Below are 27932 nucleotides of genomic sequence, written 5' to 3' on the forward strand. Positions count from 1 at the left end.
GACACGCCTTCTACTCCCCTTACAATCGAATCCCCTATCACTATAGCTCTAGCACTTGTTATTCTGTCCTCCTGCGCAGCAGAGCTAGCCACGGTGCCATGGACCTGGCTACTGCTGCCTTCCCCTCGTGAGCCATTTCCCCTAACAGTATCCAAAATTTACAACTGTTTTGGAGGGAGATGACCGCAGGGGTCCCCTGCACTGCCTTCCTACTCTTCCTTTGTTTGGTGGTCACCCATTTCCTATCTCCCTCAGTACTCTTTATCTGCAGTGTGACCAACTCGCTAAAGTTGTCCAAATCACACTGAAGGATCTCTGCATCCTCCTCACAGCTCACCCTCCCACTCAACTTTGTGTCATCTGCAAATTTGGAGATAATATATTTTGTTTCCTTAACTAAATCATTAATATATATTGTGAATAGCTGGGGTCCCAGCATTGATCCCTGCGGTACCCCACTAATCACTGCCTGTCATTTGGGAAAAAGACCCGTTAATTCCTATTCTTTGTTTCCTGTCTGCCAAACAGTTTTCTATCCATCTCAATACACTGTCCCTAATCCCATGTACGTTACTCTTATGTGGAACTTTGTCGAAAACCTTCTGAAAATCCAAATAAACCACATTCACTGGCTCCCCCTCATCATCTTTACTAGTTACATTCTTGAAGACTTCCAACAGATTTGTCAAGCATGGATTCCCCTTCATAAACCCATGCTGACTCTGTCCGATCCTGCCTTTGTTTTCTAAGTGCTCTGCTATAAAATCTTTGATAATATGTTCTAGAATATTCCCCACTACCGACGTCAGACTTACTGGACTATAATTACTTCCCTTTTGAAAGGTTACAATTGGATAATGATCAGGATTGGATAATGTGCAGTGGTTAGCACTGGGACTGCGGCGCTGTGGACCCAGGTTCGAATCCCGGCCCCGGGTCACTGTCTGTGTGGAGTTTGCACATTCCCCCCGTGTCTACGTGGGGTTTACCCCCATAACCCAAAGATGTACAGGTTAGGTGGATTGGCCATGCTAAATTGCCCCTTAATTGGAAAAAAAAATAATTGGGTGCTCTAAATTAATAAAAAATGTATTGGATAACGTATCGGAATTTGGTTCAAGTTTGGGTTAGGGTTAGGGTTCGGGTTAGGGTTAGGGTTCGGGTTAGGGTTAGGGTTAGGGTTAGGGTTCGGGTTAGGGTTAGGGTTAGGGTTAGGGTTAGGGTTCGGGTTAGGGTTAGGGTTCGGGTTAGGGTTCGGGTTAGGGTTAGGGTTCGGGTTAGGGTTAGGGTTAGGGTTCGGGTTAGGGTTAGGGTTAGGGTTCGGGTTAGGGTTAGGGTTAGGGTTCGGGTTAGGGTTAGGGTTCGGGTTAGGGTTAGGGTTCGGGTGTATCAAGAGCAACATAGTTGCCAAGACAATATGAATTCCCCAATAAATGATCAAAGCAATAATATTTTGTTTCCAATATTATCAATACAATTTCATTTTTTAATGACAAAGATATTGATAGATTATTTTGAGAAAAAATAGCTTCTGAGGGTGGCACATGGCACAGTGGTTAGAACTCTTGCCTCGATTACTCCCTACTCTCATCTCGTCGTCGTTGATAGTGCATCACAGGGTAGGTTGACTGGCCACACTAAATTGACCCTTAATTGGCATGGGAGCACAGTGGTTAGCACTGTCGCTTTGCAACACCAGGGTCCCAGGTTCGATTCCCGGCTTGGGTCGCTGTCTGTGTGGAGTCTGCACGTTCTCCCCGTGTCTGAGTGGGTTTCCTCCGGGTGCTCCGGTTTCCTCCCACAAGTCCCGAAAGACGTGCTTGTCAGGTAATTTGGACCTTCTGAATTCTCCCTCTGTGTACCCGAACAGGTGCCGAAATGTGGTGACTACGGGATTTTACAGTAACTTCATTGCAGTGTTACTGTAAACCTACTTGTGACACTAATAAAGATTATTATAAAAGAAAAATTAATTGGATAGTTTAAATGTATTTTTAAAATGTGTTCAGCTCAGTGTATAGCACTGTGATGTCACATTGTGATTCAGCTCCCACTCAAAAAGCAAAAGTGAAGGCTAACACTAAGCGCAGGATGGGGTTATATTGGCGGTTCTCGCTTTTGGCTGGGATCCTATCTGTGCTCTAAAAAAGATTGCACGGTAATATTTGGAAAAAGCATTATCCCTGGTGTCCTGGCCAACATTCATTCCTCAATGAACATCATGAAAACACATATCACATTATGTTAACGTGCAGGTTCAGTCGACAGTTAGGAAGGCCAATGCAGGGGGCAGCACGGTGGCGCAGTGGGTTAGCTCTGCAGCCTCATGACGCTGAGGTCCCAGGTTTGATCCCGGCTCTGGGTCACTGTCCGTGTGGAGTTTGCACATTCTCCCCGTGTTTGTGTGGGTTTCGCCCCCGCAACCCAAAAGATGTGCAGGCTAGGTGGATCGGCCATGCTAAATTGCCCCTTAATTGGAAAAATTAATTGGGTATTCTAAATTTTAAAAAAAAGAAGAAATTACACAACGTTTAAAAAAAAAGGTAGGCCAATGCAACTGTAGCCACCTGGGGTGGCCACTGCCCAACACAAAATGGAAGATTGCAAAGAATGCTGGGAAAATGGACATGTTGGAAAGCAAGCAGCTTGCAAAGCGATTGTATATTGGGACGGCTGCAGAAACCAGTTTTGACTGCTGCAGAGACCAGACAGCACTGTGAAAGAAAATACGTTAACATACTAATGAGGCAATACCGGGCGAGTCCCAGATACAATGGACACAAGTTAAGCACAAATCGATACAATCTATGGAAGGCCAGACCCAGTGGCGCCAGAGAAGCCCAAAACAAAAGGTCCCAAGAACCGCCCCAGCAACCAAGGAACTGCCCTAGGATTGGGGGATTCAAACGTATCGATTCCAAGCAGGTAAGGGAGTCCGCCCAAAGGGGCGCGGACCCCCTGGGACCTATAAAAGAAAGGTCCCACACATGGTTCAGTCTCCTGTCTCCGGGCTCCTGTCTTCTACAGCCGTCGAGCAGCAGCCACCAACAAGTAAGTGCCTAAAGACAACGACCGCTACCAGACATAGGCACTCCTGACACCCTTGGCAACTGATAGCAATCCGAAATCTGCAGACCAGAGCAGAGCAAGAGGCCTTGTTCCCTGACCTCGCAGTTCCTTCGAGATAAGTATTAGTTGTTTAGCGGTAGGAGTAAGTTTAATTCTTTAGCGTGTGCATGGGTATAATTGTATTATAATAAACTCTAGTTGTTTGGACTTACTAATTGGTGTACGGTTTTTATTGCTTTGAACTTCACCTTGAAACTTGTGGCGGTGTCTTAACGGCACCTGGCGACTTCAGAGCTTAGAACGAGAAACAGAGCCAAGTGAGTGATAAGCACACTCACCCAGAACGACCAACGCAACGTCATGTCAAGAGGGCTAGAATACTAAGAGTAGAGATGTACTTCTGAGGCTGTATAGGCTCTGGTCAGTCCCCATTTGGAGTATTGCGAGCAGTTTTAGGCCCTGTATCTCAGGAAGGAAGTGCTGGCCTTGGAAAGGATCTAGAGAAGGTTCACAAGAATGATCCTGGAATGAAGAACATGTCGTATGAGGAACGGTTGAGGACTCTGGGACTGTACTCGTTGGAGTTTAGAAGGATGGGGGTGGGGGGGGGGGGGGATCTTATTGAAACTTACAGGATACTGCGAGGCCTGGATAGAGTGGACGTGGAGAGGATGTTTCCACTTGTCGGAAAAACTAGAACCAGGGGACAGCATCTCAGACTAAAGGGACAATCCTTTAAAACTGAGATGAGGAGGAATTTCTTCAGCCAGAGGGTGGTGAATCTGTGGAACTTTTTGCTGTAGAGGCCAAATCACTGAGTGTCTTTAAGACAGAGATAGATAGGTTCTTGATTAATAAGGGGATCAGGGGTTATGGGGAGAAGGCAGGAGAATGGGGATGAGAAAATATCAGCCATGATTGAATGGCGGAGCAGACTCGATGGGCTGAATAGCCGAATTCTGCTCCTATGTCTTATGGTCTTATGGACACATTATAATTGGGACATGCTGAGTGTAAATTGGCTGCCATGTTTCCAACATTACAACAGTGACTGCACTTCAAAAATCAATTCAGAGAAGTACATTGGGATGCACCAAGGTTTTGAAAGGCCTAACAAAACGTTAATCTTTTAGTTTTCAAAGTTATTGCTCAAAACCTAAGTCTTTGCCCAAACTTTTGGTCACCTGTGTTGAAGGCGCTATCTAAATGCAGTTGGGGGAGTGTTGTGAGAGGGGCGGCACTGAGCTGTAATGGAGCCTCCGGGGCTGCGGGCGGCGCTACGGCGGGAGGTCAGCGGGCGGCGCTGCGGCGGGAGGTCAGCGGGCGGCGCTGCGGCGGGAGGTCAGCGGGCGGCGCTGTGGCGGGAGGTCAGCGGGCGGCGCTGCGGCGGAGGTCAGCGGGCGGCGCGTCATAACCGCGCGACGTTGAGAGCGACGTTCGCGGAAGGGAGACGGTGGCCGGGCCTGGCGGACACGGAGACCGAGGGCATGATCCGGGGGAGAGGGGCCCAGATGCGGAGCCGGAACCGCGCCTGTGGCGTGGAGGAGATTAAAGCCAGGAGACGGCAGCAGGAGCGGGGTGAGGGAGGGTGAATACACTGAGCAGCTCTGACAGGCTGTGTCTGTCCCGGCGGGGGGGGGGGGGGCGGGTGTCGACACTCTGTCTGTCTGTCCTGGGGGGTGGACACTGTCTGTCTGTCCCGGGGGGGTGGACACTGTCTGTTTGTCTGTCCCGGGGGGGTGTGGACACTGTCTGTCTGTCCCGGGGGGGTGGACACTGTCTGTCTGTCTGTCCCGGGGGGGTGGACACTGTCTGTCTGTCCTGGGGGGTGGACACTGTCTGTCTGTCTGTCCTGGGGGGGTGTGGACACTGTCTGTCTGTCTGTCCTGGGGGGTGGACGCTGTCTGTCTGTCTGTCCCGGGGGGGTGTGGACACTGTCTGTCTGTCTGTCTGTCTGTCCTGGGGGGTGGACACTGTCTGTCTGTCTGTCCTGGGGGGGTGTGGACACTGTCTGTCTGTCTGTCCTGGGGGGTGGACGCTGTCTGTCTGTCTGTCCCGGGGGGGTGTGGACACTGTCTGTCTGTCTGTCTGTCCTGGGGGTGGACGCTGTCTGTCTGTCTGTCCCGGGGGGGTGGACACTGTCTGTCTGTCTGTCCTGGGGGGGTGTGGACACTGTCTGTCTGTCTGTCCTGGGGGGTGGACGCTGTCTGTCTGTCTGTCCCGGGGGGGTGTGGACACTGTCTGTCTGTCTGTCTGTCCTGGGGGTGGACGCTGTCTGTCTGTCTGTCCCGGGGGGGTGGACACTGTCTGTCTGTCCTGGGGGGTGGACACTGTCTGTCTGTCTGTCCCGGGGGGGTGGACACTGTCTGTCTGTCCTGGGGGGTGGACACTGTCTGTCTGTCTGTCCTGGGGGGTGGACACTGTCTGTCTGTCTGTCCCGGGGGGGTGTGGACACTGTCTGTCTGTCTGTCCTGGGGGGTGGACGCTGTCTGTCTGTCTGTCCTGGGGGGCGGACACTGTCTGTCTGTCTGTCCCGGGGGGGTGTGGACACTGTCTGTCTGTCTGTCCTGGGGGGTGGACGCTGTCTGTCTGTCTGTCCTGGGGGGCGGACACTGTCTGTCTGTCCTGGGGGGCGGACACTGTCTGTCTGTCTGTCCCGGGGGGGTGTGGACACTGTGTCTGTCTGTCCTGGGGGGTGGACACTGTCTGTCTGTCCCGGGGGGGTGTGGACACTGTGTCTGTCTGTCCCGGGGGGGGGGGGGGGGGGGGGGGGGGGTGTGGACACTGTCTGTCTGTCCCGGGGGGGGGGTGTGGACACTGTGTCTGTCTGTCCTGGGGGGGGTGTGGACACTGTGTCTGTCTGTCCTGGGGGGTGGACACTGTCTGTCTGTCTGGCCCGGGGGGGTGTGGACACTGTGTCTGTCTGTCCTGGGGGGCGGACACTGTCTGTCTGTCCTGGGGGGCGGACACTGTCTGTCTGTCTGTCCTGGGGGGCGGACACTGTGTCTGTCTGTCCTGGGGGGGGGGGAGACACTGTTTCTGTCTGTCCTGGGCTTGGAGAAAATCAAGTTCACCTTGAGAGAGTCGTTGTTTGGGTTTGCCCGGAGGTGGCAACCGTTCATTGACTTCTTTGCGGAGAATTAATCCTCAGCAGGGGGGGGGGGGGATTAGGGGAATGTAGTATAGGGGGTCAATTAGGCAGATCTGGGTCGGACGGGTTAGGGCAATTGCACTGTGTACTTTGTTTATTGTACAGCCCTTTTGTTTTCGCGTTCTATAATTCTACTGTTTACAATGCCAAAAAAACCTCATTAAAATTGTTTATCAAAAAAACTTTGTCATGAAGAAGCTGTTAGCACTATGGACCCCACACAATGCAATCTCTCACAGGTTTGTCGGTGAGAGTGTCAAACGCGCATTTGTTTGCTCGAGTCACAGTGTAGGACTGAATGGATTCATCAATTTTTGATTGGTAGTTTTGAATGCGTGTCTATCCAATATAACCTTTAAAATCCCTACAGTGCATTCGAGGTCATTGTAACCCCATAACCATCCCTGGACACTAAGGGGCAACTTACGGCCAGGTTTACAAGCTGGACACAAGAAAGACATTTTAACCTTTAGGTGAGACCTAAACCAGGGGCCACAAATAGTTGCTAATGAATTTAAAAGAGAGGTGAGGAGAATCATCTTTACCCAGAACTCGGCTAGAATATGAATGTTGCTACCCCAGAGGTGAATCATACAGATGGATTTATGGGAAAGCTCGATAAGTAGATGAACAAGAAATGAATAGAACATTTTTTAGGATAGGATTAACTGGAATAGACCACAGACTTCTGCATTGGGCCAAATGGTCTGTTTCTGCACTGTAAATTCTTTATAAATTGATCTTTTGCTTGTTTCTATTTGCATTGTTTGCTCTTGAATTTCATCTGCTTTTACCTAATCTCTTCTATTTGACAATACACAATGTTAGTAGAAGTATACAAACCAAGATGACACTGTAGTGTGGCGACTCTCTGCGAGCTCTCCCAAACAGATCCGCTTTTTACATCTCTTATAACCGTACTAATCTCTTAAAATGTAATTCTAACACAAACATTATCACTAAACTTTTTCTTTTATCCAGTGTGTACCTTGTGTTGCCCTATTATGTATTTTCTTTTCATGTACTAAATGATCTGTTTGAGCTGGTCGCAGAAAAATACTTTTCACCGTACCTCGGTACACGTGACAATAAACAAATCTAATCCAACGTGCGAATGCTCCCTCTTGTATTGATGCCAGTTTGCTTCATTACTCTGTAAGTTTTTAATGTGACCATGCGTTACTGGGAATTGTCCTTCTATGTACAGATCTGCGGAAAGCGCGCAAGGAAAAGCAGCTGGTTAGCAAAAGATTGCCGAGGGGTCTGCAAGGAGATGGAGAGGAAATGGAGATCAGAGAGACTTTGATCACTCAGGAGGAGGTGAGACGCAATCAGCCCCCAACGTCCATCTGGCCCTGTTCCCGAGAAACATTTTAAGAGAGCGTGTTCAATTTGAAAGTGTAAGTGGCTCCCTGACGTGTCCAATCTGACTTGCCTTGTGTTCACAATTGCCATAGGTTTTGCAGCTGTACCGGAGGATTCAGCATGGATCGGATGATCGTCTTGCTGCTTTACGCTCTCTACGTCAAGTGCTCCAACTGAAGAAATCGCAGCAGATGTTTGTCGGGTACCGGCAGCTCAATGGCATTTTTGCTTTCTCTTGACAGCCCACTCACTTGGAAGTGTCAGCGAATTGCAATTTCTTCATTTACCCCTGGGTTCCTTTTTCCTGTCTGTTTATTTTCTCTTGATGCGGGCAAGGCGGCATTTATTGCCCGGCCGCGTTAGGCTGCGAAGGCTGGTGAGCAGTCACCTTCATACTAACGAGTGCTTTTACAGGCCTAATTCTGGTCATCTTGAGCCAGCCAAAGTGTGGGACTCGAGCCATGTGTAGGAATAGACCAAATTCTGGTGTCAAATTTCCTTTCCTGAAGGACATCAGATTTTCTTTGGGACAACAATCTGGCAGAAGTTGTGACCGTTTCCACCCCCACCCCCGGCCCCATGCCAACCCGCATGTGGATTATGGATTTATCAAATTTAGTTTTACAGTCTCTGCTGTCTGGCATGCCGGGTCAGAGCTCATCTGTGGGTTTATCAGTTAACCCTGCCGTCTGGGTTTAGGAAAGTATCTAGTTGGTTCTAAAGCTGCCTATCAGGGAAAAGCCGAGTTAGGAGACTGAGTGGTTCTGTGATAAACACTGACGTTCACTTCATGGATCTGTGATTCAAGGTTAAGGGGGGGGGTTGTTGGGTTACGGGTATAGGGTGGATATGTGGGTTTGAATAGAGTGATCATGGCTCGGCACAACATCGAGGGCTGAAGGGCCTGTGCTGTGCTGTACTGTTCTATGTTCTAAATCCAGTCCTGTCTCCTCGGCCAGCTAAATGCACTGAGTTTAGGTACTTTCAATTTAAATCTGAGTGGACGGATAGTTCTTAATTGGATAGCTCTTGCTAAGAGTATTTCAGAGCGCTGGTATGACGAACCAATTATCCATCTTAGTATTGTAGGATGCAGAACTTAAAAGTCTCGTTCTTGTTTTTGAAACTCTTCAGTGTCTCTTCCCTCCCTAACGCTAACCCCCTACAACTCTTAGGACTCTGCTCTTCCAATTCTCGCGTCTTGTGTGTTTGCTTTGTGCCACCGTTGATGGTCATGCCTCAGCTCTAGACCATCCTCCCCTCCCTCTGCCCCCTCGCTCTGTACCTCCCTCCCCCCCCCCTTTTAAGATGTATCTTAAAACCAACAGGTTTGACCAAGCTTCTGTTCACCTGTCCTGATATCTCTTTGTGGCTCAGTATCAGATTTTGTTGGATCATCACTTCTGTTAAGTACCTTGGGACTTTTTACTACATTAAAGCACTATAGAAATGCAAGTTTTTGTTATTCTGGGCTCTGAGCACAAACCTCCTATAAACACAGATTAGCACCAAATTGTTATTCTTTTTTCTTTTTTTTAAAATTTAGATTACCCAATATTTTTTCCAATTAAGGGGCAATTTAGCATGGCCAATCCACCTACTCTGCACATTTTTGGGTTGTGGGGGCGAAACCCACGCAGACACGGGGAGAATGTGCAAACTCCACACGGACAGTGACCCAGAGCCGGGATCGAACCTGGGACCTCAGCGCCGTGAGGCGGTTGTGCTAACCACTAGGCCACCGTGCTGCCCTCAAATTGTTATTCTGACGTCGAGGTTATTGGCTACCCAGTGAAATAAAGGGTAGCACAGTGGTTAGCACTATGGCTTCACAGCGCCAGGGTACCAGGTTCGATTCACGATTGGGTCACTGCCAGGGGGAGTCTGTACATTCTCCCTGTGTCTGCGTGGGTTTCCTCCGGGTGCTCCGGTTTTATCCCACAAGTCCCGAAACACGTCCTCTTAGGTAATTTGGACATTCTGAATTCTCCCTCTGTGTACCCGAACAGGTGCCGGAATGTGGTACCTAGGGGCTTTTCACAGTAACTTCATTGCAGTGTTAATGCAAGCCTACTTGTGACTATAAAGATTATAATTATTATCTAATTCTGGCTGAGTGGACCACCTTTTGAAACATACAGCTATCCCTGACCTGCAGTGTGCAATAATTAAACTGGGTAATTGAAATAGGAAAGACCTCAATTCCTTTAACACTTTAATTCTGCACCTGGTGGGCACTTAATCCATATCGATCATCAGTGTATCTGTATACTCTGTTAGCCTGCTAAACCAAAGGTTATGTGAAAGTGGCAAACTCATTGTTGTTTTCTGCCCCGGTCTAGGTTTGAAAACAGTATCCACGTCCTCATCGGCCTCTTCACTAGCAACCTGGCAGTGGTTCAGCTTGAGGCCGCACAGTGTTTGCTTGAGCTCTCCCACTCGGACGACCCCAGCATCTCGCTGGTCTGTTTGCCAGCAACGCCCTACCTCCTGACATACCTCTCGGGCCAGAGTGCAAAGTTCACGGTGAGCAGTCTTTTGCAGAACGCTGTTACGATATCTTTCAGTGTCAGCTGTGGCTCAGTGAGCATCTGCTCTTGTCCCCAAATTGGAATGTTGCAAGTTTGGGTTCCACACCAGAGCACAAATGAGGTTCAGACTGACCTCCTTACATTCTCTATGTACTAATTGCTGTAATTGTGGGTCCCCATGCTGATCCTCACAATGCCTCATAAACATCCCAACCTAGATATAGGTCGCTCTGATATTTCGTGGTGTGATATGGGAACAGTGCATGAACTGGGCACCCTGATAAATGGTTCAGTGGCACATTGAAAATTTATCAAGTAACCCATCGGAGAGCCTGGAGCACAATTCATTCTTGGTCTTTGAGCTGATGTTTGCAAAGTGTATTGGTGCTTTAATCTCTGATAATCAGACTTTTTTTGTGGGGGGGAACATTCTGTTGCAGGAGCTGTGTCTGTACATCCTGGGGAACCTAGCAGCTGAGAACGAAACAGTTCGGAATCAACTTCTGGTGCAAGGTGTGATTCAAGCTCTGGCGATCTGTTTACAGGTGAGACATCATTGGGAAAATAGCTGCAGATGAAGCTGTTGTGAATTTATTCAGTACTGCCCAGTGAAATCATTTAGCCATGTATTTAACCTGGGCTGTACGAACCCGGGCAGGGTGGGGTGCTAACAGACCATCCGATTTCAGCCTCTTTGGGGGCTGGTCATCTTGTGAGCCCTGTGGGTGACGATCTCCGCATTCTATGTTTTCCTGTTGATTTTTACTGACTGTTCGAGTAACAGAATTCTGCCCAGACTGCCATCGCTTTCCGTTGTGGTCTACTAGCCATTTCAGTTTGGACAGGGAGACCGGTTTTCGTGGTTGATTTCCCCTATACATAGAGGGTTGATAGCCACGGTTGATAGGACAGCATGATGGCACAGTGGTTAGCACTGCTGCCACACAGCGCCAGGATTCCAGGTTCAATTCCAGCCTTGGATGACTGTCTGTGTGGAGTTTGCACTTTCTCTCTGCGTGGGTTTCCTACGGTTCCTCCCACATTCCAAAGATATGCCGGTATAGTTTGGGTTACGGGGGGTAGTGGGCCTAGGTGGAGTGCTCTTTCGGAGAGTTAGTGCACACTAAATGGGCCGAATGAAATGAAAAAATGAAAATCGCCTATTGTCACGAGTAGGCTTCAATGAAGTTACTGTGAAAAGCCCCTAGTCGCCACATTCCGGCGCCTGTTCGGGGAGGCTGGTACGGGAATTGAACTGTGCTGCTGGCCTGCCTTGGTCTGCTTTAAAAGCCAGCGATTTAGCCCAGTGTGCTAAACCAGCCCCTGAATGGCCTCCTTGTGCACTGCCGGAATTCTATGGTAACTCTATTCCATTCTACATTTGGCTGTCACCACAGTAGTAACTTTAAAAAGAAAGCAAGCGGCTTTATTTCTATTGCGCCTTTCACAATCTGTGTGTCCCAAAGTGCTTTATCACCAATGAAAGCCTTTTGAAGTGCAGTCACTGTTGACATGTAGGAAACGCAGCAGCCAATTTGCACACAACAAACTCTCACACGCAATGTGAAAATGACCCAGATCATTCTTTTTAGGAATAATTGAAGAATACACATTGCCCAGGATACCCTGCTCTTCTAAATAGTGTGAATCTTATGTCCATTTGAAAGAGAAAACCAGGCCTCGGTTTAATGTCTCACCCAGCATTGCACTGTGAGTGTCAGCCCAGGTCTCTGGAATGGGACTTGAACCTACAACTGAGGTGTGAATGTTACCAAGTGGGCAGCAGCTGACGGTGGCGCAGTGGGTTAGCCCTGCAGCCTCACGGCGCCGAGGTCCCAAGTTCGATCCCGGCTCTGGGTTACTGTCCGTGTGGAGTTTGCACATTCTCCCCGTGTCTGCGTGGGTTTCGCCCCCACAACCCAAAGATGTGCAGAGTAGGTGGATTGGCCACGCTAAATTGCTCCTTAATTGGAAAAAATGAATTGGATACTCTAAATTTAAGGCTCTTAAGGGATCCTGGCAGGGTTTTGCTAAGGCTATGTCCAAGATCTTAGACACGCGGGTGGTGCCGAGTCCGGAGGTAGCGATCTTTGGAGTGTCAGAAGATCCGGGAGTTCAGGGGGGGGCGAAAGAGACCGACGTCCTGGCCTTTGCCTCCCTGGTAGCCCGGAGACGGATCTTATTAATGTGGAGGGACTGGAAGCCCCCGAATGTAGAGACCTGAGTTAGTGACATGGCTGGGTTTCTCAGTCTCGCGAAAATAAAGTTTGCCTTGAGAGGATCCATGGCTGGGTTCTCTCGGAGGTGGCAACCGTTCCTCGACTTTCTAGGAGAGCAGTAAAGTTCAGCAGCAGCATCCCGTGGGGGGCGAGGGGGAATCGTTACGTTGTATTGTTCTCTTCTTTGTATAAACGGTTAACATTTATTTTGTTCTGTTAATTGTTGCATATGGTTATGCAAAAATGATGTGTTTAGCAAAACTTTGAATAAAAATTTTTTAAAAAATGAAATGAAATGAAAATCGCTTATTGTCACGAGTAGGCTTGAAATGAAGTTACTGTGAAAAGCCCCTAGTCGCCACATTCCGGTGCCTTTTCAGGGAGGCTGGTACGGGAATTGAACCGTGCTGCTGGCCTGCCTTGGTCTGCTTTCAAAGCCAGCAATTTAGCCCAGTGTGCTAAACCAGCCCCTCAATTGGAAAAATTGCCCCTTCATTGGAAAAATGAATTGGCTACTCTAAAGTAAAAAAATATATATATTTGCAGTTGATAGCAGCCTTGGCTCTGAGCTATTGGTTCTGGGTTCAAGCCTGACAATGAACTTAAATGCATCGTTTAGGCTGACACTCCTGAGGTCCCGGTCCGTGTACCCTTGACTGAGTGGCCGTAGAGCCAACACAAAGGTTTCCACTTAGGCTGTGTATGAGACAGGCCCGAAAGTAACTTGTGCAAACGTTTTTAAGGGTCATCATTTAATAAATTGCTCGTGCACTGTGAAAAGAATTGGAGGACACACTGGTACTGATGGAATGCTGAGCAGTCAGAGGTGTTGATATTCCTGGTTCAATGGGTAGTAAAGGTCTTGAATTCCTGTTAAATGTTAAAGTGAGGCTCCATCTGCCCATTCAGGTGGGTGTACAATACCCCATGTCATTATTCAAGGCATGGGTCTTCTCCCCTTGCTCCCTGTACTTGCGTAAAATCCATCACCTCTAACTTCTTTCAGTGGAATTCTCCAGATCTACTAGCTAAAGTTGTGCTCTAAACCGACATGGTTAAAAATATATTTCTTTCATTCGTTGTTTGTGCATAACTTGGCTCCGGCGAGGTTGAATGGCATTGATAATTCAATAGGCAAAATCTGCAATGCAATCAGATAACATTCGGCAGCTCAGGCAGCATCTGTGGAAAGGGAGAAAGAGTTATCTTTCAGGTCGGTGACCTTGCATCAGAACTGGAAAACATAACAGGTTTTGAAGTACATTCAGCGGGAGGAAAAGGGATGAGAAGAACAAACCAAAGGAAAGATCTGTGACAGGGTGAATAGGTGGCATAGGAACAGTGCTGTAGTTCCAGATCAGGGCGGTGTGTGTCTTGGAGGAGATCAATCAGGTCCTGTCCCTGTCCTAGGTGGCAGAGGTCATGGGTTTGGAAGGTATTGTTGAAGGAGCATTTGTCTCGATGCCATTTCGTTTTCCTTGTGCCATCATCCCTTCTTGTCATTTAATCTCTTCTACCTTCCATCCTGCCTTAAATATTACATTTTATTCTCCCCTTGCTCCCTGTACTTGCGTAAAATCCATCACCTCTAACATCTTTCCGTGGCAATATTTTAAAAGTACATCATTGGCTATAAAGCACTTCAGGACATCCCAAGGTGGTGAATAATTCTTGTTGCAAATGTGAGGTTTCTGGGATTATATTTTAGGACGATATCTTTTAGTTTATAAGATTATCATCGTTTGGAGTGGCACCCCTAAATGTAGGTTAAATGAAAGGAGCATGTGACCTATGCTAGAGTCTGACAGGAAATCTGGGCAAGTTAGTTGCGAGATCAAAGGGAGATTCACATTGTGCTGTTGGAGAGAAGGTGCCAAATGTTAACATCCGGGGGCAATGAGGGCTAATTCCACAATCCAAAGACCCTCAATCTCCAAAGAAACCCAGAATTCTGGAACTCCCTCTCTCAGTAGGTGTACGTACACCACATGGACTGCAGGGGATCAAGAAGGCGGCACAGCACCACCTTCTCTGGGGCAATTAGACACGGGCAATAAATGTTAGTCTGCCCAGTGACACTCACACCCATAAACAAAAAAAAAGCAGACGGACAAATGATGGATTGGGAGGAGGTGTAAACGGGAAGAATCAACAGCTGCTGCCCAAAATACGAGAGCGGTGGTTACGCTTCGAAACTGCTGAATCGATTCACCCTATCACAGGCTGCCATGGAATGAGAGAATAGTGGAGGAAGTAATTTTCAGATCATTAACTCCTGCCCCCAATCGGAAAGGCGACAGAAACGGTTGCCCATGAGCACTCGGCCCTCACTGCGGCTGTTGTGAAATGCACAACTGATCCTGGCGCCCTTCCAGTCCGCCGCAGGAGCTGCTTGATGGCAGATTCCAATTCCAGCACAGCCTCATTTGATAGTTAATTGGACCCTTCGTCCCAGAGTCATGGTCTCAAGCCCCACACTGGGGGATCATTTTTTAAATTTTTCCCGTGAGTTATGCTGAATACGGGCCCTGGCCTCAGCTACAAGAATCACAAACCGTGAACATGGGTCTCCCCAGTGACTGAAGAATGGGTTCATTTGTAGAAAGCGCTAAATGTTAATAACGCAAGATGGAATAAGCTCACGTATTTTGAAGCTTTTTGACAGCATCAGCCTAAAGCCTTGTTAAAAAAGCAATGTCCCAATGTCATTCTGATTAGAATTTTATACAGAATTTGCAGTGCAGAAGGAGTTCATTCGAACCATCGAGTCTGCACCGGCCCTCGGGAAGAGCACTCTGCTTCAGCCCACGCCTTCGCCCTATCCCCGTAACCCAGTAACCCCACTTAACCGTTTTGGACACTAAGGGCAACTTAGCGTGGCCAATCCACCTAAACTGCACATCTGTGGGAGAAAACCAGAGAACTCTGAGGAAACACACGCAGACACAGGGAAAACGTGCAGACAGACAGTGACCTCAAGCCGGGAATCGAGCCTGGAACCCTGCCCCTGTGAAGCAATAGTGCTAACCACTCTGCTACTATGCCGCCCTGTGACTTGCACATGAACAGAACATTTTGGGGGACAGTCACTTCTAATATGATTCTGTTGCAATTTACTCTCTAATGCTTGGTTTGATTTGCATCTCAAAACTTGATTTCGGCTGCCTGTCGATTCACAGATGATAAAATGTGATATAAGACGCCAACTACACTTCATAGAATTTACAGTGCAGAAGGAGGCCATTCGGCCCACCACATCTGCACTAGCTCTTGGAAAGAGCACCCTACTAAAGTCCATGCCTCCACCCTATCCCCGTAACCCAATAACTCCACCCAACCTTTTTGGACGCTAAGGGCAATTTAGCACGGCCAATCCACCTAACCTGCACATCTTTGGACATGTGGGAGGAAACCGGAGCACCCGGAGGAAACCCACGCAGACACGGGGAGAACGTGCAGACTCCGCACAGACAGTGACCCCAGCCGGGAATCGAACCTGGGACCCTGGAGCTGTGAAGCAACTGTGCTAACCACTGTGCTATCGTGCTGCCCTTAAAATCTTTATTGAATTCAAATTTTCCGTGGTGAGATTCGAACCCCAGTCCCCAGAACGTTTCCTTGGGTTTCTGGATTACTAGCCCAGCGACAATATCACTACGCCACTACCTCCCTTAAAAAGCACCTCTTGCTTTTGCACCTGAACTGCCTCTGCGTATTTCCAGGAAGTGCTCCCTGAGTCTTAAGGCACAAATAAACGCAGCCTTTTGCAGTCGGGTCACAGGCTTCCCTATCAATCCACAGATATCACAGGCAGGGGTGGGGGGAGTTGCAGGTTTGGTCTTCAGTGATCGGCAGCCGATTGGCGTGGGGGAGAGCAAGAAGATAGATGCTTACCGGGCCTGCATCGTTGATTCCAGAACAGTGCATGTCTACTTAAGAGTAACCAAACTGGGGTTTAACAATAGAAAAGAGCAAGTTATATTCTATTTAACTTCTAAGTTGCCACGAAAAATTAATAGTGTTTAATTAATAGTGTTTTGTCTTTAGTCATTGCAGTTTAAAAGCTTTTAAACGTTAAATCGTGACATGTTATGCTTTCGGCTAATAACCAGAAATGTGAATTTCTTTTTAAACCGTTATGGGTCTCCATGGAGGTAGTAACACTCTATATAAATTTAAGTGCTTTTTCCTCCTTTAATCCCTTTTTGCCTTGGTTTTTCGCTTATCCTTTATAATATTCTTAAAAATTCATGTCTGACTGCACTTTCCTTTCTGCCTCCAACCTTTCTGAGTGCCAGGTGCCTTGGGCCGTTTCTTATAAGAGCCGGGATGTAAATGTAATGTGTTCCTAAAGCAAATGTCTGTCTCTTTCAGTCACCCCATGGAGCTGTGGTGGAGGCAGCGGCTTATTCACTGTCGCAAATGCTGCAGGCCAAGGAGGCGGGAGAGAAGATCATCCCGTAAGTTGGTGCCTCAGTGGGACCAGCGTGTACCTGGGCCCTGAATGAATGCATGTCTCTTCCACCCTCAACAGTCCACTCGAGTTAACTACCCTTGTAGCACAGAACTAGGCCATTTAGCCCAACTGGTCTCTGCTGGTGTTTCTGTACCACCTGAATCTCCTCCCACAATGCTTATTCTTCCTTTATTGACATCCTTTCTCCCTTCACTTTCCCAGTTTCCCTTCACATGCATCAATACTACTCCACATGCTGCCTTTCTCCAGCTGCCATCACCAGGAGAAATTAAACATAGAGCATTCCGGGATAATTCCTGTTTTCCTGAAAACACTTTCCTGATTAGGGTGATAAATCTGTACCAGATCTCCTGACTCCGAATTCTGTGACCAATTCTGTGGCAGCACAGTGATTAACACTGCTGCCTCACAGCTCCAGGGACCTGGGTTCAGTTCCAGCCTTGCGTCACGGTCTGTGCGGAGTCTGCACGTTGTCCCCGTGTCTGTGTGGGTATCCTCTGGGTGCTCCGGTTTCCTCCCACAGTCCAAAAATGTGCAGGTTAGGTGGATTGGGCATGCTGCCCCTTAGTGTCCAGAGAGTTAGGTGGGTTTACTGGGTTACAGGGATAGGGTGGGCTTGGGTAGGGTGCTGTTTCCAAGGTGCAGACTCGATGGGCCACCATGTCGCCCAGTCATTGCTGAGAGATTGTCTCCGCTGGTTGGGTAATCTAAAACAAGGTGGGATGGGGCAGAGTCTTAGGATAAAGGGGGTTGATCTATCGGACTGAGATGAAAATAAAATTATTTCACTCAAAGATTGTGAATCTTTGGAACTCTCTACCCCAGACAGTCATGGATGCTCTATCGAGGCTGGGATAGAAGGATTTTGGTGTCTTGGGGAATTAAGGGATACGAGGAGTGAGTGGGAAAATGAAGGTGAATCCCAGGATCAGCAGTGATCATATTGAATGGCGGAGCAGCTTCGACGGGCTTATCATAGATCATAGAATTTGCAGTGCAGAAGGAGGCCTTTCGGCCCATCGAGTCTGCACCGGCTCTTGGAAAGAGCACCCTACCCAAGTTCAACACCTCCACCCTATCCCAATAACCCAGTAACCCACCCAACACTAAGGGCAATTTTGGACACTAAGGGCAATTTATCATGGCCAATCCAGCTAACCTGCACATCTTTGGACTGTGGGAGGAAACCGGAGCACCCGGAGGAAACCCACGCACACACGGGGAAGATGTGCAGACTCCGCACAGACAGTGACCCAAGCCAGAATCCAACCTGGGACCCTGGAGCTGTGAAGCCATTGTGCTATCCACAATGCTACCGTGCTGCCCTTACCGGGCTGTGTGGTTATTCCTCCTGTTTCTTATGTTCTGAATGATCACGTTATAACGTTCCTACAGCGCAAAGGAAATTTTAATAGAATTTAAATTTGGTCGGAGGGGGGAAGCATCTTGAAAGGATCTGAAGCTGGGAATGTAGATTTTGAGTGAGTTGCTTGTTGGCAGTCCGTCATTATTGCATGTTCAATGTTGGGTTGTTACTGCAGGTGTTTGCATTGGGCATCTTTTTGTATCGATATTATCAATGACAGAGTAGATGAGGCAAATAGCTTGAACGCATTTAAGGGGGAATTAAATATCACCACACAAGGGAGAGGGAATAGAAGGAAATGAAGAGGGGTGGGAGCAGATTCCTGTGGGGTGCAGACATCAAACTAGGCCAGTCGTACTGAATGGCCTGATTCTGTCCTGAACGGTGTTTGGTTTTAATCATGTTAAAGGTGGCGGATGGGGTGCTGACCAAGCAGATTGCTTTGGCCTGGTTGCAGTGTTACCGCTGCACTCGACCAGGCACGTTGTGCTATGGCTTTATTCTGACTCCAAGCTTCTGCTCACCTGCACTGCCTGCTCCCTGAAACCAGCTATCTGTGAGCTGAATTCAAACTTCACACATGGTGGGTGGAGCATGGTCCCCAGAATTTTTCATCAGTGCGACTTTCCTCCCCTTGTTTGATGTGGACTAATTGATAGAGATTGATTACTATGATTAACCAAACGATTTCATTGTCATACCATGTGGCGACTAGGATGGTAGAAGGCAAACTCAGTAGACCATGATCGTTTTTCATTTAGTTATTCCCTTGTTAGCATCAAATTTTAAACTCTTGAAACTCCTGTTTTAAGGTAGCGATGAGGAGAATTTCTTTCTCTCTAATGGTTGTTTGTCTGTTCCCAAGAGAGCAGTGGGAGCTGGTCCATTGAATATTTTTAAGGCTGAGATCGATGGATTCTTGATGCTTATTTGGAGAGCCAGTACGCACACGACTGGCCAAATGGCCTCCTACGTTGTATCGATTCTGTGATTGATTGACAAAGGAGCCAAAGGTTGTAGGAGGTAAACGGGAAAGTGGAATTGAGTCCACAATCCGATCAACCAAATGGTGGAGCAAGGTCGAGGGGCTGAATGGCCTACTCCTCCCTGTTCATATGTATGTTCCTCACCCACTGCACTCTCCAAATTGCTGCAGCCGACACAATTTCTTGAATCACCTTGTGCTCTTCATTTCTAACCCCGGGTGCTGCCCTGCATTAGATTTTACTCCGTGGCCCCTTTACCTTCGATGTTCCTATTTCACCCTGAAACACAATGTAACCATAACGATCAAAATGTGAATAATTAATAAACACAACAGTTAATAAGTTAGACGCTTCGGAGAGCGTTGATTTCTGTGTGGTTGTCGGTGAATCTCCGGTATCTGCGTTTTTGTGTTGACTGCAACCTCTGGTGTTTTTGGTTTAGTTTGGATGTCGTCCGTAGTTGCCTCAACCGGAGCTGCGTCGTTGTTCACAGGTTGACTCGGAGTTGAAGTGTCCTCAACTGGGGCACTGTCTTCCACCTTTGTTTCTGGTATTGCCAGTTTCTCAGGAATGTCTAGGGCTTCACTTGGCACTGTTTGTTGCAGACTCTCCTTTGAATATGTCTCGGGCAAACTAGTCAGAGTTGCTAAAAGTTGATCAGCATGCCTTCTTCGCACGACATCGTCCCAAGTTTGAACAGTGTCGGAGGCTGGTCTTGTCTGTACCAAGACAATGGGAGGTATTCACTTCTCACGGGTGGTATAGTTCCTCGCCAATACTTCCTGCCCTTTGAAAAACAAAGCGTTTAGCCCTGATCTCCCGTCGCAAAACCTGATCAGGCTGCTTTTATCTGAGCTTTCACTTCGGAGGCTATGAACCTTCGTTGACACCGCTGAGTGTGGTACACCCCGGATAGATCTTAGCTGGAAAAATGAAAATGAAAATCGTGTATTGTCACAAGTAGGCTTCAAATGACGTTACTGTGAAAAGCCCCTAGTCGCCACATTCCGCCGCCTGTTCGGGGAGGCTGGTACGGGAATTGAACCGTGCTGCTGGCCTGCCTTGGTCTGCTTTAAAAGCCAGCGATTTAGCCCAGTGTGAAACCAGCCCCTGTGAGGAGTGAGGTGCAACTTGCATTCTGCAGGTGTTTGGAGTTCTTCGACTTCACTCAAGCTCCGTTTCCACTCTCTTTAGTTCTTTTTTTTTTTGTTGCCAGCCGCTGTCCCCACCACCCTGTATACCTGGGCCACCTTTACTGAATCTTGTGGCCCCCAGCCTCTGTGGTGCCTTCTCCAGATTGTGGCTCCATCAGACCTTGCGTCTTTCCTCTCAAGATTTCATTCTCGCTTCGTTCACCCTCACATTTTTAGGTCTTGTATCTGGAATACAACTTCCACCCTCTCCAGTTGAAGCTGTTGTTCTTGACGATTTCCAAAAGGGTTCCCGCCCCTTAAGAACATTTCAAATTTAGCGTTTAGGATTGGTTTTGTTCAGCAAAGTCAGGATTCCGTCATTCTTCCCGCTGTTGGCATGTTCATTGGTCTTCAGATGCTGCTGTGAAATATGAAAGGAATATTGATGTTGCTGACTGCGCTCTGAGCAACTCCCATCTGAACGTCCTTGATGAGTTTCTGTGTTGGCTCCTTTTGTTCCTGTTGTTGCTGCTGTTTACAGTTGGCAATCTTTTTATTCTTGTTGACCCTTGATGCATGAAGGGAGTCGGCAGCTCTTTTCCCAAAAGGAATGTTCTTTCCAATGAGAGTTTCCTTATGGTCACGTGTTCTGAGATGTGCCTCAAGTTCCTCTGTGGTTTAGAACATTACAGCAGAGACTATACTCTCCAAAACAAAAACCCCAGCTCCATTGGCTGTAACCTCCTGAGGCCATATAAGTGCAAGTTTGTTCAATCATTATCATTTAAATCTTCAGTTCTGTTCCAAGGATCCATAGCAGAAACATTAACCGGACATTTCTCTTTACAAATGCTGACTGACCTGTTGTGAACTTTTCAGCCTTTTTTCGTTTTATTTCACGTTTCTGAGCATTATTCACCGTTTTGCTGTTCAGTTGGAAGTTCCCGTACCAGCCTCCCGGGACAGGCGCCGGAATGTGGCGACTAGGGGCTTTTCACAGTAACTTCATTGAAGCCTACTCGTGACAATAAGCGATTTTCATTTCATTTTCATTTCATTTAGTTGCTGTGCTGATTTCCTGTCACTAGAGGGTGTTAGTGCACTTTGCAAATTACGTCAAAATTCTGGAAAGTTCCGGCAAAATAGTAAAAGAGCTGGAACCAAAAACAGGCCATTTGTTTCTGTTAATAAAGGCTGTAGCCTGCACAGAGACAGGGGATTGGCAGAGACCCTGTGTGATGAACGGCATTAATAGCTGCCGTAAACGGTACCTGACCTTTAATACCTTGCCCCTTTAAGAGGCTTGGACTCTGCCTCTGGCTACGCCCCCAGGAAACGGTTATTAGGATAAGGCTCCATGTGGTGAGCACACTTCTCTCGGATGCTGTTCAGTTCTCTGTAGATTAAAGCCTTTTGATTACCGACCTCGCTCTCGTGTCGTAATTGAGGGTGCCTCACACTGATTAACGTTTTCAGTAAAACCTCATCAGTCACTGTAAGCCTTGGTCTTGTTCACTACCTCGCCTCTGAATTGTAAAGTTGCACATTAATCAAGGCTATAATTGCAGTGCCTTGCTGAGGAAGTGCTGGACTATTGGAGGTGTTATCCTACCGCTGAGTTTTAAACCGAGACTCTGCTCCCTCTGGGTGTAGAAGGTCCCACAGCCACTAGTTCAAAGAAAATCAGGGGATTTCTCCACGTGTTCTGGCCTGATATTTATCTCTCCACCAACATCATTGGAACAGATCATCTGATCATTTATTTGTTTCCCCTAATGGGAGTTTACAGTGTGAAAATTAGCTGGTGCATATCCCACATTGCAACAGTGACAAAGTTTCAGATGCACAGATGGAGTATCTGCAAATCCGATAACAACACATCCAAAAACTGCTGGTTTTAAGGTTCTTTAAGTCTGCGCTGTGTTTACCATGTGATTTTTGTGGTGAGTGGGTCAGAGGTATCATGCATTGATTATTCAAAAAGATAAAGTTTAACACAACTCCCCTCCGGGGCCAGGGCGCCCTTTCCACCCACTGGGCCGCTTCGCCCCCCCCCCCCCCCCCAATATGCTGGAAAGGCGGCAGGCGCCCCATCCCCCCCCCCCCCCCCCCCAACCGCACCGCACACTCCCCTCCTGCGCCATGTGTCCTCAGCTTCACCTGCACTAGACCCCGCCAGCAGCAACGGCTGGAGTGGGGCGGCCTCTGATTGGTGCAGCAGTGCCATGCTGGAACCTCCATTCAAGCGTGCCTGTTTGATGGGCATTTTGAAAACTGGCTGTGGGGGGGGGGGGGGGCGCACTGAGGGATTTCTGTATGTTGGACAAGCCTGCTTTAGACTGTAGCTCGCTGAGGCTGTGGTAATGCGGCATCCGAAAACCAAAATGATCTAAAATGCTTTCGGCCATTGTGGCTTCCTGAGGCCGTGCAGGATGGATGCAAGTCCTTTCTGCTGGATGCTGTCCCAGTAGCTGTGGATGGCTCGAATTCCATGGCTTTGCTGTTCGCGGTCTCCTTTTCTTTCTATTGCTAACGTATGTCTTTGTTTACTTGGCAGTGCTGTTCTGGAAGCCAATCTGACCCCACATTTGATCCGTTTGCTGGATGTGGATTCTGAATTTGGGATGCAGACGGCTGTGGAATGTGCCTGGTGCCTGCATTACATCGTGAGTAGGTAAAAAGCCAGTAGTTTTTTCAACTGGGGGGGGGGGGTCACACGCCCTCATCCCGCACCCACCACGCTCACTGTCCTGGTTTACCCAGTACACTAGCATTCCTGTTCATTTAGATTCTTCAATGTGTTATCAGTGCAAAGTTCACATCAGAGCTATCGAGATGTCTAGCTATCTATTCTTTTTATTAAATATTTTTATTCTCCTCTTTCACATTGTCTCCCAAATTTACACCCAACAATAATCAGTAACTAATGTAATGTCAATCCCCATATCAATAACAATGATCCCATCCTCCCACCAAACCCCCAAACATTAGCCCGCATGTTAACATAAATAAATGACAAAAAGGAATCTGGAAACACCCATAGACACCATTAACACATACAGCTCTCTTCCCCCCCCCCCCCCCCCCCCCCCCCCCCCCCTGTGTCTACGTGAGTTTCACCCCCACAACCCAAAGATATGCAGGTTAGGTGGATTGGCCACACTAAATTGCCCCTTGATTGGAAAAAATAATTGGGGACTCTAAATTTTTTTTTTTAAGAATAAAAACAAATTCTCAAAATTCTGAGGTTGGGATTTGAACGCAAATTGTCTGGATCGATATTCCGAAACTCGTCCAAAAGCATGACGACACAGCACTGCCACAGTCATAGACTTTGAATCCATTGCAACAGATAGCTTGTGTTCTATGGACCATTTAATCTTTTGGGTGAGGAAAGTCTTATTCCCCTATCCTAAGCTCATGTTTTACTGCTTGTTCATTGGTCAGTTTAAGATAATCTTTCACTATTTACTTTATCAAGCCCTTTTTTATAATTTTCTATGCTCCTTTTAAATTCCTCTTAGAATCGTAATCACGGGCCATTGAACTGGTGGTTCTCCAGCCAGCTCTTTGAAAGAGCTATCCTCTTGGCCCCAGTGAACCATTTTCTGCAAATAGAGCCAAAATACTTTAATTCTCTCTCTCTCACCGCAACAATGCCCGTCTATCCCTGGACCATCTCAATAAATTTATATCATTAGCATGTCTAATATACAATACCAAACCCGCCCACACAGCTCTCATTATGGCTTATCCAAGACTTGTAGAGTGCATTGTTGCAATCTGCATTCGGTGTACCCGATGCAAAACTCTGATTCTCATTTGCTACTCCTGCCCTCGATCCTGCTTTGGAAGATTCTTGAATCGGTGGCCCTGGGTGGCAGGTGTGCCCCGGCTGGGTAATCTGAAATGACTGTTCGAGGACTTTACTGATGAGTGGAGCAGCGATCCCGGCACTGCGCTAAACCTAATTCGTAAATGATGGCCTTTTTTTTTTTTTTTTTTTTTTTTTTTTTTTTAATTTTTTTATTGGAATTTTTTGCAGAAAATATAACAAAAAGTATAGCAAAAAGCAGTAATATGCAACTAACAGCCCCATAACACCCACAATTCCCCCCATACCGTAACATCACATGTATCACATTCCCCCACCCCCCCCCCCCCAACAAGAGAACTTAACCATAAATTAAAATTAGATAAATCAAATTTAAATAAAATAAGCTAACATAATCAACGCCCCCCCCCCCCCCCCCCCCCCCCCGGGTTGCTGCTGCTACTGTCCCAGTACCCTATCGTTGAGCCAGAAAGTCGAGGAAAGGTTACCACCGTTTAAAGAACCCTTGCACCGATCCTCTCAGGGCGAATTTAACCTTCTCAAGCTTAATAAAGCCCGCCATGTCATTGATCCAGGTCTCCACGCTTGGGGGCCTCGCGTCCTTCCACTGTAGCAAAATCCTTCGCCGGGCTACTAGGGACGCAAAGGCCAGCACACCGGCCTCTTTCGCCTCCTGCACTCCCGGCTCTACCCCAACCCCAAAGATCGCGAGTCCCCATCCTGGCTTGACCCTGGATCCCACCACCCTTGACACCGTCCTCGCCACCCCCTTCCAGAACTCCTCCAATGCCGGGCATGCCCAGAACATATGGGCATGGTTCGCTGGACTCCCCGAGCACCTGGCACACCTATCTTCACCCCCAAAGAACCTATTCATCCTCGTCCCAGTCATGTGGGCCCTATGCAGCACCTTGAATTGGATGAGGCTAAGCCGCGCACACGAGGAGGAAGAATTTACCCTCTCCAGGGCATCAGCCCATGTCCCGTCTTCGATCTGTTCCCCCAGTTCCCCCTCCCACTTCGTTTTCAGCTCCTCTACTGACGCCTCTTCCTTCTCCTGCATAAGCTTGTAGATATCGGATATCTTCCCCTCCCCGACCCAGACCCCCGAGAGCACCCTGTCACTCACCCCCTTCGCGGGGAGCGCAGGGAATCCCTCCACCTGCCGTCTAGCAAATGCCTTTACCTGCAGATATCTAAACATGTTTCCCGGCGGGAGCCCAAATTTCTCTTCCAACTCCCCCAGGCTCGCAAACCTTCCGTCGATAAACAGGTCCTTCAGCTGTCTAATGCCCGCTCTATACCATCCCCGAAATCCCCCATCCATGTTCCCCGGGACGAACCTATGGTTCCCCCTTAATGGAGCCTCCATCGAGCCCCCCACTTCTCCCCTATGTCGCCTCCACTGCCCCCAAATCTTGAGGGTAGCCGCCACCACCGGACTCGTGGTATACCTCGTGGGAGGGAGCGGCCACGGCGCCGTTACCAGGGCCCCCAGGCTTGTATCCCCACAGGACGCTCTCTCCATCCGTTTCCATGCTGCCCCCTCCCCCTCCATCACCCACTTACGCACCATCGACACGTTGGCCGCCCAGTAATACCCCGAGAGGTTGGGCAACGCCAGCCCCCCCCCATCCCTACTCCGCTCCAAGAAGACCCTCTTCACCCTTAAATGATGGCCTTTTACTAACATAAAAGCAAATTACTGCGGATGCTGGAAACTGAAACAAAAACAGAAAATGCTGGACAATCCCAGCAGGTCTGACATCACCTGTGGACAGTAAGAAGTCTTACAACACCAGGTTAAAGTCCAACAGGGTTGTTTCAAACACGAGCTTTCGTAGCGCAGCTCCTTCCTCAGGTTTCACCTGAGGAAGGAGCTGCGCTCCGAAAGCTCGTGTTTGAAACAACCCTGTTGGACTTTAACCTGGTGTTGTAAGACTTCTTACTGTGCTCACCCCAGTCCAACGCCTGCATCTCCACATCATGATCACCTGTGGAGAGAGATGGGAGCTAACGTTTCAAGTCTAGTAGAGTCATTGTCAAAGCTTTGAGTTTGCCCACCATTTTCTGTTTTTGTTGCCTTTTACTAATTGATGATGAAAACCATTCAGCATTGCTTTGCAGGTTTAGCCGTTGCCTGTTGTTCCCTCTGACCATTTCTGCGTTGGGCAATTCTGTCCGGTTGCGTTCAGACGTGTAGCGGTAAAACACTGAACTCTAAAGCAAAGTTCAGCAAGGCTCCCATCAGTCAAGAGAGTTGCTCCTCTTCCTTTGGGTTGCAGTTAGAGCCTTGACTCCAGATTCCAACAGCATTTACACAATAAATGTAACCCGAAGTCAAACCACGCAGCGCAAGTGGTGCAATTGTGCTGTGGGTGTGTGGTTGAAGAGGTTTCTCCAACTGCATAAACCAGTTCCACTGAAAGGCCTTAACCTGTGTCTCCCCTTGAAGCATTTATCAGCATCCTGTTCACTCTCTGTAGGATTGCAACCCAGTTACCCATTCGTACTCTGCACTTCTGAGAGCGAGGCTTCACTTTGCTTTGTCTTTAAGGAAAACACGGGAGGATCGGTTAATCAAAATAGTCTGTTGTATCTCTTGCAGTGGTGTAAACAGTGAGTGTATGATCTCCCAGGGCCTCGTATGCCAAGCTGTAATACTGCTGATCGCACTGGGCAGAGCCATTGAATCAGGCACAACAACAGATGGTGTGGAATTGGTAAGTAGAGCTGGGAGATCATTAATTTATCCCCTGATGCTAATCCTATCTGGCTGCATCACACCTGGTATGGCAACTGCTCGGCCCAGGACCACAAGAAACTTCAGAGAGTCGTGAACACCGCCCAGTCCATCACACAAACCTGCCTCCCATCCATTGACTCCATCTACACCTCCCGCTGCCGGGGGAAATCGGGCAGCATAATCAAAGACCCCTCCCACCCGGTTTACTCACTCTTCCAACTTCTTCCATCGGGCAGGAGATACAGAAGTCTGAGAACACGCACGAACAGACTCAAAAACAGCTTCTTCCCCGCTGTTACCAGACTCCTAAATGACCCTCTTATGGACTGACCTCATTAACACTACACCCCTGTATGCTTCATCCAATGCCGGTGCTTATGTAGTTACATTGTATACCTTGTGTTACCCTATTATGTGTTTTCTTTTATTCCCTTTTCTTCCCGTGTACTTAATGACATGTTGAGCTGCTCGCAGAAAAATACTTTTCACTGTACCTCGGTACACGTGACAATAAACAAATCCAATGCAATCCAATAATGCAGTGGTTAGCCCTGCAGCCTCACGGCGCCGAGGTCCCAGATTCAATCCCGGCTCTGGGTCACTGTCCATGTGGAGTTTGCACGTTCTCCCCGTGTCTGCATGGGTTTTGCCCCAACAACCTAAAGATGTGCAGGTTAGGTGGATTGGCCACACTAAATTGTCCCTTAATTGGAAAAAATGAATTGGATACGCTAAATCTATAAACAAAAAAAACAATTTATCCCCTAATGCCCATTGTCAATGGCTGTTCCGTGTGGGAGAATGTCCATGAAAAGAGGTAAACTTCAAATCGATGTTGTGTATGTCACAACCTCCCAAAAGAACCAATGAAATACTGTTGTTGTTTTCTCTCGTGTAATCCGTGTAAGGACTCAGTTCTGAGCGCACTTGCCCCTGAATCAGAAGGTTGTGGGTTCAAGTCCCTTTCTAGGACTTGAACCCAAAGGTCCAGGTTGACACTCCAGTGCAGTTTGGTACATATCGTACACTGCAACTGTGCCTAAAAGATACTTAA

At 48.0% G+C, this 27932-nt stretch overlaps 2 protein-coding genes across 7 annotated transcripts in view; one reads left to right on the forward strand and one right to left on the reverse strand.

Moving 5' to 3' along the window:
• LOC119965457 (chromosome-associated kinesin KIF4A) overlaps positions 1-27932 on the reverse strand; it is a 134218-nt gene that overhangs the window by 90888 nt on the left and 15398 nt on the right. The gene's annotated exons all lie outside the window — the stretch shown is intronic.
• The window catches only part of tmco6 (transmembrane and coiled-coil domains 6), a 46735-nt gene continuing 23292 nt past the window's right edge, over positions 4490-27932 (forward strand). For 5 of the 6 annotated variants that reach the window (XR_005460517.1, XR_005460516.1, XM_038796261.1 and 2 more), the window contains exons 1-8: positions 4490-4647; positions 7428-7540; positions 7678-7787; positions 9928-10111; positions 10557-10661; positions 16710-16795; positions 22855-22971; positions 26741-26855. Coding sequence is in view for 4 of the 6 variants with exons in the window: in XM_038796261.1 (XP_038652189.1) it covers positions 4557-4647; positions 7428-7540; positions 7678-7787; positions 9928-10111; positions 10557-10661; positions 16710-16795; positions 22855-22971; positions 26741-26855 (921 nt within the window). In the remaining 2 variants the exon portion in view is untranslated. Of the gene's footprint in view, positions 4648-6268; positions 6694-7427; positions 7541-7677; positions 7788-9927; positions 10112-10556; positions 10662-16709; positions 16796-22854; positions 22972-26740; positions 26856-27932 lie in introns of those variants that run through there. The other variant, XM_038796265.1, reaches the window with a different exon arrangement.

Source organism: Scyliorhinus canicula, chromosome 4 (assembly GCF_902713615.1).
Source record: "Scyliorhinus canicula chromosome 4, sScyCan1.1, whole genome shotgun sequence".
NCBI lineage: Eukaryota > Metazoa > Chordata > Chondrichthyes > Carcharhiniformes > Scyliorhinidae > Scyliorhinus > Scyliorhinus canicula.